Source organism: Syngnathus acus, chromosome 5, assembly GCF_901709675.1.
Source record: "Syngnathus acus chromosome 5, fSynAcu1.2, whole genome shotgun sequence".
Classification (NCBI taxonomy): domain Eukaryota; kingdom Metazoa; phylum Chordata; class Actinopteri; order Syngnathiformes; family Syngnathidae; genus Syngnathus; species Syngnathus acus.
This window is the reverse complement of record NC_051091.1, coordinates 12,649,617-12,661,641: the sequence shown is the minus strand read 5'-3', so window position 1 is coordinate 12,661,641 and position 12,025 is coordinate 12,649,617. Positions and strand designations below refer to the sequence as shown.

At 46.4% G+C, this 12,025-nt stretch overlaps 1 protein-coding gene across 1 annotated transcript in view; it reads right to left on the bottom strand.

The window, feature by feature from the left end:
- The window catches only part of LOC119123458 (charged multivesicular body protein 4b-like), an 18,442-nt gene extending 6,417 nt beyond the window's left edge, over positions 1-12,025 (bottom strand). The window contains exon 1 of the mRNA XM_037252631.1: positions 11,668-12,025. Within this exon, the coding sequence (XP_037108526.1) occupies positions 11,668-11,857 (190 nt within the window). The 5' untranslated portion in view covers positions 11,858-12,025. The remainder of the gene's footprint in view (positions 1-11,667) is intronic.

Genomic DNA, 12,025 nt, shown 5'->3' with positions numbered 1-12,025 from the left:
GTCTCTTCTCAAGGTTTCTCATTTCCCCTAGCTGGAGTTTTGAGTTTTTCCTTGCCCTCTTGGGAGTTTAAGATCAGAGGATGTTTGAGAATATTTGCCATTTTTCACATGTCCTGAGTGTTGTTAGTCACCTAAATGTTGAACAGAGGGTGTGATTTACCGAAGTCAAATTCCTTGTTTGGCACGCTCAAACATGGCGAATAAAAAACTCTTGAATCTTGAATCTTTGGCAGCTACATGCTTGCGTAAAAAATTATGATGAATATGATTTTTTTTAATGGAATCATCTGACGTCCGAGTCACGTTGCCCTATCTGTCCGTCTACAATCTGGCTTGTTAATGGGCACGCCGGCATGCCCTCCCCATAAAAGTGATCCAATTTAATGATTTTATATTATTTGATCTCAATTCGCGTTATCTTTTTTATTTTGTTTATGAACTGCCCGTTATAAAGCAGCTGTACTTAAAATGAAAGAAACTAGATTGAAGTTTAACATTTAAATGATAAAATAGGCAAAGATTTTTTTGGTCTGCAGCAAAACAAAATTCGAAGGATGTAAGAGTGAACTATTCGAGACAGTCTTGTGTTTTAGCAAAAGTCCAAATAAAGAAAGTCCTGAAGCTTGTAATGTGCGAGTTGATGGATGATGTTTCAAAGGGCGTGACATCACCAAAAGATGATGCCACCGATTGTTGCTTTGCAGCCAAGCAGCTTGTTAGTAGCGGCGAAAGCGCCTATGTCTTGTGTGTGGCTAGCGCTGGCATTTTGCTGCTTTCCACACCATCGCTCGGCTGGCTTCGCTCCTTTTCACGATTCAATGGCGAGCGCCAACATATCGTGTATATCGGATCCACATGCTCACTGTCGCCAGCGCCACACAAGCGACGGTAAGTAAGCGGCCTCGTCGGTTGGGGAAAACGCAGTCACGGCTGACATCAAATCACTCAGCCATCGTCTCTTTCTGACGATCGACTCGCAAAGCAGAGTGGGAAGAATTGACTCGGATTGGTTGGTGTTTGGCACCTGAGTTAACGCAAAAAGTCAATGTCATGTTTGTACAAGCGACGGGATTGGTTGAATTCCAGAAGTCAGATTTTGGTTCCGAAAAAACAAAAACGTATATACCGTATTGGCCCGAATATAAGACGATGTTTTTTGCCTTGAAATAAGACTGAAAAATTGGGGGTCGTCTTACATTCGGGGTCTAGACATTATACCCATTCACTTGTGCGCAGCGGTAAGTTAAAGGTTGCTGTGATCATGTGCGTCTTTGACACAAAGTGAGTACCGTTTTTTCCCATGTATAATGCGCAAAATTTAACTAATTTATTGTCCTAAAATCTAGGGTGCGCATTATACATGGGTACAATAAAAAGTTTTTTTTTTTTTTTTTTTTTTTTTTTTTTTTTTAAGAAAATCATGGTACAACAATTTTTGAAGAAAATCTTGTCACGGATGGTTCTTTACAACGTCACTTTCCTCTCTTTTCATTTTAACCTAACTGATCGCGGTGGTGCCTTTCTGGGCAGTCGGAGAAATCAACGCCAACAAAAAAAAATACATCCAGCCTAGTTAAGAAATCACCAGAAAGATCACCATGACAATTGTGAATAATAAATGGTAATAAATAAATGGACTTAAGTAACCCGGCCGGGTCATACCAAAGACTATAAAAATGGGACCCATTGCCTCCCTGCTTGGCACTCAGCATTAAGGGTTGGAATTGGGGGGTTAGATCACCAAATGATTCCCGAGCGCGGCGCCGCTGCTGCTCACTGCTCCCCTCTCCCCCAGGAGATGGATCAAAATCAATCAAATGCAGAGGACAAATTTCACCACACCCAGATGCGTGTGTGACGATCATTGGGACTTTATAAAAAAAATTAATTAAAAAAAAATAATAATTAAAAAAATCAAAATTTGGGTGCGTATTATACATGGGTACAGACTTTTTTCCAGCATCGACATGCCATTTTTAGGGTGCGTATTATACATGGGGGCGCATTCTACATGGAATAAAACGGTATATACATTTCATTGTTACTACTGTCCACTGTTTTGCCGTTTGTCCGATCGCGGTTTGCCTCGCATCGTACGAGCAGCGTACATGCATGACGACAACCGTTACGCAGCGGCACGGCGACTAACGGTCGCTAGCAAATGTATTTTGTTGTCTCGATGACTTACCGTGTTTTTCCATGCATAATGCGCAAAATTTAACTAATTTATTGTCCTAAAATCTGGGGTGCGCATTATGCATGGGTACAACAATTTTTGAAGAAAATCTCCCTCGAAATAAAACTTGAAATCACACCTTTCTTCTTGTTTGTTGTCAATTGCGCATCGAATTCAGCCATCCTGCCCAACACAGTCAGTAAAATTCATAATTGACGACACATCGTTTGATGCGATGGTGCAATCCTTGATGGTGTGTTATTGTCAAATATTGTTTGTTTTTTAATCTCCATCGCAGACCGGATATCATATGGAGGCCGCCATTACAGTACTAGTTTAAAAATCGACACCTAGATGGCGCTAGATATTCGAACTCGGCGGCGGAAATTCGGATCCGATGCGCAGAACGGATGCGCAAGACACGTCAGCTATATAAAGAGCGAGAGTTCAGTTCTCTACCTATTAGTTTCAATTCAATCAGTTTAATTAGCAGTTTCATCAAGATGGTTAAGAGAGCAAGTTATAGTATAGCAAAAATGCGTATTACAGGTAATGTTTTATTTCACAACACTTTGCCTTGTTCCTTTCTTCTCTGCTGTTCACTTCAAACACGCTCCGTACGAACACAATGCTCTCGTATCAGACGCTTGCTCGATCACCTGCTCGTTTGCTGTCACAATGTACCCTACACAAATCCGAAACATTTCTTCGCTATCGAGTTTGCTAGCGCATGCGCAGTGATACTGAGCGGCAGAATAACATCCGGTTGTTCCCAAAGATGATCTTTTTTCTGAAATAATTTTACGTTTACGGACTTAAGTAAGAGTCAAAATTTGGGTGCGTATTATACATGGGTACAGGCTTTTTTCCAGCATCGACATGCCATTTTTAGGGTGCGTATTATGCACGGGGGCGCATTTTGCATGGAAAAACACGGTATGTTTGGTGTGTTGCCGAGAGTATTTCATTTATGGTTATCTCGTATAGCGGAACCGTTACGCACAGTTAGTTATGTAATGTGTACGCGCAGTTAGTTATGTAATGTGTGGCGTCTACTAGTGTTGTGTGATGTCAGAAGTTGAGCGTTGACTTACGTGCTGTATTTCTGTCTTTTGTAGAACCGCGCGCGCACGCGCGCGCGCGCACGCACGCACGCACGCACACACACACGCTTCATACAATAATCACATTCACACACCCAAAGACTCACCCGTGTACACTACACACCTGCTCTCACATCCTTACGACCAAACGTGTGCCTATACCAGGGGTGGGCAATTCCGGTCCTCGAGGGCCGGTGTCCTGCATGTTTTATAGGTCTCCCTGCTGCAACACAACTGATTCAAATGATCAGGATTGTTATCCAGCTTCTGCAGACCTTGCTAATAATAACCAGCTCAGTGGCCTAGTGGTAGAGTGTCCGCCCTGAGACTGGAAGGTTGTGGGTTCAAACCCCGGCCGGGTCATACCAAAGACTATAAAAATGGGACCCATTGCCTCCCTGCTTGGCACTCAGCATTAAGGGTTGGAATTGGGGGGTTAGATCACCAACTGATTCCCGAGCGCGGCACCGCTGCTGCTCACTGCTCCCCTCTCCCCCAGGGGATGGATTAAAATCACATGGGGATGGGTTAAATGCAGAGGACAAATTTCACCACACCCAGGTGTGTGTGTGACGATCATTGGGACTTTAATCTAATCTTTTTTTTAATCTGACCATTTGAATCAGGTGTGTTGCAACAGGGTGACATATAGAAAACATGCAGGACACCGGCCCTCGAGGACCGGAATTGCCCACCCCTGGCCTATACCCGTTTGCCAGTTTGCCTGTATGCCCCTATGAGCCACAGTGCCTGTTACTTTTTTGCCAATAATTCAGTAAAGCAATCAAAACTGAACCACGTATTCCCTCCTGTGTTCTGACCGACACACGGGGGAGAAAAGAGCATAACCATCCGAGCCAACCCCCTATACAGTCCTCAGGCTCCCCAACAATAGCGGTAGCAGTTTGCATTATTTTATTGCAATGTTTTTCCTTATTCAGATTTATTTCAAGACTACAGTTACAACTAGACTTCACTTTGATGGTTAATGCAGTTATTGCAATTTTGTTGTTTTATCACAGTGGATTGGTTTATTTTCATTTCAAAAACCAGAAGCCATTCATTTACAAATGTGACTGCACTTTAGTTTACATATTTAAATGTTCAGATATTAAGATGTGATTGACAGTTTTTGCATGATTTGAATGAGGCCAAATAACATGCTTTTTCTCTCGAATATATTGTTATAATCATTTGTCCATCCATCCATCTTCTTCCGCTTATCCGGGGTCGGGTCGCGGAGGCAGCAGCTTTAGGAGGGACTCTCAGACTTCCCTCTCCCCAGCCACTTCACCCCAGCTCATCCCGGGAGTTCCCAAGGCGTTCCCAGGCCAGCTGAGAGACCAGCGCGTCCTGGGTCGTCCCCGGGGTCTGCTACCGGTGGGACATGCCCGGAACACCTCCCCAGGGAGGCGTCCAGGAGGCATCCTGATGAGATGCCCGAGCCACCTCGTCTGGCTCCTCTCAACGTGGAGGAGCAGCGGCTCTACTCCGAGTCTCTCCCGGATGACCGAGCTTCTCACCTTATCTCTAAAGGAGAGCCCGGACACCCTGCGGAGGAAACCCATTTCGGCCGCTTGTATCCTGGATCTCGTTCTTTCGGTCACAACTCGTAGCTCGTGACCATAGGTGAGGGTAGGAGCATAGATCGAACGGCAATTGCCAGCTCAGTGGCCTAGTGGTAGAGTGTCCGCCCTGGGACTGGAAGGTTGTGGGTTCAAACCCCGGCCGGGTCATACCAAAGACTATAAAAATGGGACCCATTGCCTCCCTGCTTGGCACTCAGCATTAAGGGTTGGAATTGGGGGGTTAGATCACCAAATGATTCCCGGGCGTGGCTCCGCTGCTGCTCACTGCTCCCTTCGGGGATGGGTTGAATGCAGAGACAAATTTCACCACACCCAGATGTGTGTGTGACAATCATTGGGTCTTTACCTTTTTTTACCTTTAAATTGAGAGCTTTGCCTTTTGGCTCAGCTCTCTCTTTACCACGACGGACCGGTACAGAGTCCGCATTACTGCCAACGCTGCACCGATCCGCCTGTCGATCTCGCGCTCCATCCTGCCCTCACTCATGAACAAGACCTCAAGATACTTGAACTCCTCCACTTGAGGCAGGATCTCATCCCCGATCCGGAGAGGGCATTCCAACCTTTTCCGACCGAGGACCATGGACTCGGATTTGGAGGTGCTGACCCTCATCCCGACCGCTTCACGCTCGGCTGCGAACCGCTCCAGTGAGAGCTGGAGATCACGGCTTGTAGAAGCCAACAGCACCACGTCGTCTGCAAAAAGCATAGACGCGATGCTGAGGTCCCCAAACCGGACACCCTCAACGCCTTGGCTGCGCCTAGAAATTCTGTCCATAAAAATTATGAACAGAATTGGTGACAAAGGGCAGCCTTGGCGGAGTCCAACCCTCACTGGGAACGAATCATACTTACTGCCGGAAATGCGGACCAAACTCTGGCATCGGTGATACAGGGACCAAACCGCCCTTATCAGTTGGCTCGGCACCCCGTACTCCCGAAGCACTCTCCACAGAACCTCCCGAGGGACACGGTCGAACGCCTTCTCCAAGTCCACAAAACACATGTGGACTGGTTGGGCGAACTCCCATGCCCCCTCGAGGATCCTGCCGAGTGTGTAGAGCTGGTCCACTGTTCCACGGCCAGGACGAAAGCCACACTGCTCCTCCTGAATCAGAGGTTCGACCTCCCGACGGACCCTCCTCTCCAGCACCCCTGAATAGACCTTACCAGGGGGGCTGAGGAGTGTGATTCCCCTGAAATTGGAACACACCCTCCGGTCTCCCTTCTTAAAGAGGGGAACCACCACCCCAGTCTGCCAATCCAGAGGCATCGTCCCCGATGTCCACGCAATGTTGTAGAGGCGTGTCAGCCATGACAGCCCCACAACATCCAGAGCCTTTAAGAACTCCGGGCGGATCTCATCCACGCCCCGGGCCTTGCCACCGAGGAGTTTTTTTAACTACCTCAGTGACTTCGACCCCAGAGATTGGAGAGTCCGCCTCAGAGTCTCCAGGCCCTGCTTCCACAATGGAAGGCGTGTCGGTGGAATTTAGGAGGTCTTCAAAGTATTCTCCCCACCGACTCACGACGTCCCGAGTCGAGGTCAGCAGCACGCCATCTCCACTTTAAACAGTGTTGACGGTGCACTGCTTCCCCCTCCTGAGACGCCGGTTGGTGGACCAGAATTTCCTCGAAGCCGTCCGGAAGTCATTCTCCATGGCCTCGCCAAACTCCTCCCACGCTCGGGCTTTTGCCTCAGCAACCGCCGAAGCCGCGTTCCGCTTGGCCATCCGGTACCTGTCAGCTGCCTCCGGAGTCCCGCAGGCCAAAACGGCCAGATAGGACTCCTTCTTCAGCTTGACGGCATCCCTTATTGCCGGTGTCCACCAGTGGGTTCGGGGATTGCCGCCACGACAGGCACCAACGACCTTACGGCCACAGCTCCGGTCGGCTGCCTCAACAACGGAGGCGCAGAACATGGTCCACTCGAACTCAATGTCCCCCGCCTCCCCGGAGGTGGGTTAGGGTTAGGGTTAGCTCTTCCTGACAGGGGATTCTGCCCTTCCCAGCAGACCCTCACAGAGCGTTTGGGTCTGCCAGGTTGGACCGGCATCTTCCCCCCACCATCGGAGCCAACCCACCACCAGGTGGTGATCAGTTGACAGCTCCACCCCTCTCTTCACCCGAGTGTCCAAAACATGCAGCCGCAAATCCGATGACACGACTACAAAGTCGATCATCGAACTAGGGCCTAGGGCAGCGGTGTCAAACTCAGTTTTGTTGCAGGCTGCATCGTAGTCATAGTTTCCTTTGGAGGGCCATTAGGACTGTAAAACCAAATAAATATATGAACTAGGGGTGTAACGATTCATCGATACACATCGATTAATCGATATAATGCTCTACGATTTATTGGCATCGATGCTAAACGTAAACATCGATTTATATCGCCGTGTTTGACCTCGGACATTAGACGCGACTTTATTTTGAAATCCAGTTCATTGTTGCTTGCTTCCTCTTTCCGGGAGCAGTACGCGGCGTGCTGTGTTGTGAGCAGAGCAGGCACGTGAAAGGGGAGCCGACAACTACGCGGCTCCTGGGTGGGCTGGTGCTATGGCTAGTGTCCAAGAAGACGAGGAAATTCGCTCCCCTTTGGGCTTCAAGTCATTCGTTTGGAAGCACTTTAGATTCCAAAGAAAAGATGGCTCAACGGACAATTAAAATTATTGTAAATAAATAGTTCAGTAATGCACTTTAAAGTTAATGGTATTACAAAAAAAGAAAGAATATTCATTTTTCTTTACTTATATGAGAAAAAATATAGGAATTCGATAAAGTTCAGTGTTAAAATAAGCACTTTGTATACTACAATACTCTTGTAATTTCCTAAATAAAGAGTTTGCAGTACCTTGTTGATTTTGCGTATGAATTGTTATAAATCAGGATATTGTTCTATATTTTTTATTTAAAAAATAAAAATATCGATCGTGGAGCACTATATCGTGATGTATCGTGAATGAATCACAGCAGGCTTTAAGATATCGGCAATAATCGTATCGTGGTCCTTTGTATCGATATGATATCGTATCGTGACAAAACCCGCGATTTACACCCCTAATATGAACGTCTCATATACACAGTATAGGCTACACAACAAACTGATGAATAACTAGTTTTGAAATAAGTTACTAGTGAAAATTGTTCACATTTTTAAAAATATGAATGGTAATAGAAAATGCCAGAAAAATCTCTATTTTTTAAAAGTCAAGACAATTTTAGTATTGCTACAAAGTCGATGCGCAATTTGTCTTTGCAGGCCATATAGAATGACATGGCGGGCCGGATCTGACCCCGGGGCCTTGGGTTTGACACCCCTGGCCTAGGGTGTCCTGGTGCCAAGCGCACACATAGACACCCTTATGCTTGAACATGTTGTTCATTATAGAAAATCCGTGTCGAGCACAGAAGTCCAATAATAGAACACCGCTGGGGTTCAGATCAGGGGCCCTTCCTCCCAATCACACCCTTCCAGGTCTCACTGTCATTGCCCACGTGAGCATTGAAATCACTCAGTAGAACGATGGAGTCCCCAGAAAGACCGCTCTCCAGCACTTCCTCCAGGGACTCCAAGAAGGGTGGGTACTCTGAGCTGCTGCTTGGTGCATAGACACAAACAACAGTCAGGACCCGTCCCCCCACCCGAAGGCGGAGGGAGGCTACCCTCTCGTTCACCGGGGTGAACCCCAGTGTGCAGGCGCCCAGCCGGGGGTCAATAAATATGCTCACACCTGTTCGGCGCCTCTCACCGTGCGCAACTCCAGAGTGGAAAAGAGTCCAGCCCCTCTCGAGAGGGCTTGTACCAGAGCCCAAACTATGTGTGGAGGCAAGTCCGACTATGTCTAGTCCAGTGGTTCTTAACCGGGGGTGCTCGCACCTCCTAGGGGTGCGAGAATGCTTCCTTGGGGGTGCGAGGATACCCTGGGGGAAATTTACAATTTTTCGGGGATAATGGTCGGATAACTGAAAAAAGTGAAACATTCTGGAAATCAAGAAGTCATTGTGTTAACTGGCATTAGGGATAATGCTAATTACCGTTTTTTTCCATGTATAATGCGCAAAATTTAACAAATTTATTGTCCTAAAATCTGGGGTGCGCATTATACATGGGTACAACTTTTTTTTTTTTTTTTTTAGGAAAATCTCCCTCGAAATAAAACTTGAAATCACCTTTCTTCTTGTTTGTTGTCAATCGCGCATCGCATTCAGCCATCCTGCCCAACACACTTAGTCAGTAAAATTCATAATTGACGACACATCGTTTGATGCGATGGTGCAATCCTTGATGGTGTGTTATTGTCAAATATTGTTTGTTGTTTAATCTCCATCGCAAACCGGATATCATACGGAGGCCGCCATTACAGATGCGCAGAACGGATGCGCAAGACACGTCAGCTATATACTAAAGAGCGAGAGTTCAGTTCTAAACCTAAATGCGTATTACAGGTAATATTTTATTTCACAACACTTTGCCTTGTTCCTTTCGTCTCTGCTGTTCACTTCAAACACGCTCCATACGAACACAATGCTCTCGTATCAGACGCTTGCTCGATCACCTGCTCGTTTGCTGTCACAATGTACCCTACACAAATCCGAAACATTTCTCCGCTATCGAGTTTGCTAGCGCATGCGCAGTGATACTGACCGGCAGAATAACATCCGGTTGTTCCCAAAGATGATCTTTTTTCTGAAATAATTTTACGTTTACGGACTTAAGTAGGAGTCAAAATTTGGGTGCGTATTATACATGGGTACAGGCTTTTTTCCAGCATCGACATGCCATTTTTAGGGTGCGTATTATACATGGGGGCGCATTATACATGGAAAAAAACGGTAAGCCTTATAGCTGTAAAGTAAAACAATTATTATTATAATAATTATTTAGGGTTAGGGTTAAGGTTAGGGGTGCGAGAACTGGTTGGTAAATTGAATGGGGTGCGAACAAGGAAAAAGGTTAAGAACCACTAGTCTAGTCGGAACTTTTCTGCCTCACACACCAGCTCGGGCTCCTTTCCAGCCAGAGAGGTGACATTCTATGTGCCAAGAGCCAGCCTCTGCAGCCGGGGATCGGACCACCAAGGTCCCCGCCTTTGGCCGCCGCCCAGCTCACTTTGCACCCGACCCCTTTGGACCCTCCTACAGGTGGTGAGCCCATGGGAAGGGGGACCCACGTTTTCTTTTCGAGCTATGCCCGGCCGGGCCCCATGGGCGAAGGCCTGGCCACCAGGCGCTCGCCTTCGAGCCCCACCTCCAGGCCTGGCTCCAGAGGGGGGCCCCGGTGACCCGCGTCCGGGCGAGGGAAAACAAAGTCCATTTGTGTTTTTCGTCATAAGGGGCTTGGGTAAGTCGTGCTTTGTCTGGCCCCTCACTTAGGACCCTCTTGCCATGGGTGACCAGAGGCATGAAGCCCCAGACAACATGGCTCCTAGGATCATAGGGGCACGCAAACTCCTCCACCACGATAAGGTGACGACTCACGGAGGGGATAATCATTTGTTTCAGATGTAATAATTTTCTGTATAAAAATTTAATTTGGTGTTCAAAAAGTTTTTTTTCAAACTTGAGTCTTGAAAAAGAGGGGCTCGTCTTATAATCACTGTCGTCTTATATTCGGGCCAATACGGTACATTTTCTTTGGAGGCCCCATGCCAACTTTGCTTCCATCTTTAAGGCTCCGGAGCGCATTTGCGCCGGTCAAGCAAGATTCATTGACAACTACCGTAATTTCTGGACTATAAGCCAAAAATTCTGATTTGCTCATATATAAGCCACAGGTGTTTAATATTTAATTAAAGATAATATGGACAAATCATACAATATCATAAAATCATGAAACATCCATAGATAAGCCACACTGCAGGGTTCAAAGCGCGTGCAAAAGTAGCGCCTTATATTCCGGAAATTACGGTAATCGGTTACCAAATTAATTGATGGCATGCGCTGAAAGCCTTCCAACAGTAGATATTCTCCAAGTTTTTTGCAGATTGTCTGACATGTTATGGACCAAACCTGTGACTGGCTCTATCTTGACTTGTGTTTGTGCATTTCAAATAACGTCATGTTTTTGAATAGAGGGATAGCTAATATAAATGTTTTTTCCAATTCACCAGTTCATCAACAAAATAACAGCTTAATTGATTACTAATATACTATAACTATTTGGATAATGGATTTTGGGAACAATAAAGATGTTTGAGAATGAAGTTTAGAGACCTTGTTAAATTTCAGCCTCTCAACGGGAATTCTTTTCTGATTCCTGTAGTCTTTGTGTTGAATCAAAATAGGAATGTTGCAAGCGTTGGCTTTGCCTCGGGAAAACAATGATCAGCATGATGGCCACTTTTCTACCACGTTACATACCAATACATTGAATAAATGCTAATTTATTGTTTCTGCACTGCCATTTTCAATGATGTCCTGTTTTTTTAATCATATTAATCGACAAATGACCAACGAATTAATCGCTGTTTAAAATATTTGAGTTACAACTTGCAGCGCCACTATACATTTTCACTGAAACATTGAAGTCGAATCAGACCTTCTTTGTAGATTCAAGTAAATGTCCTTCTACTCACGTTAAGAGTGAGTACATTTAATTTCGAACAGAGTAGGAGTATTTTTCCCACCTGTTTTTTTTTTTTTTTAAGGCGTCGCCTGTCAAGGTGATTTAAAAATGGAGTCCCGTCAAGTTAGCCCGTGTGCTTACAAGTGATGAACTCCACAATCGAAAGCGATGTAGGCGCCGCCGCCGCCGCCCCTCACCCGACACCCTCCAACTCCACTTCCCACGCCCCCTCACCTCGCTGGTTCTTCATGCCGTGCTTCTTGGCCGTCATGATCTCCTGCTCAATTTTTTTCTCGAGGAATTCCTGCTTTTTGGCCAGCATCTCCTCGGTCTCGCGGAGTTTCTGGACAGCCTCCTGGGGTGTGGGCCCCTTGCCCCCTTTGCCCCCACCGCTGGTGCCGAACCACTTTCCGAACAAAGACATGCTTGCAGACCGAAGACGATTGAGCTCTTGACCAATGAAAGAATAAGATTTTAATTTCTTTTTTTTCTTTCTTTGGGAAACCTTTCCGCCGAGTCGAAGCTGCCTGCTTGGCGCAGCTGTCGCTGATGTTGTTTTCCGTCTCCTTCCGCCTTCTACATACGGGTCTCG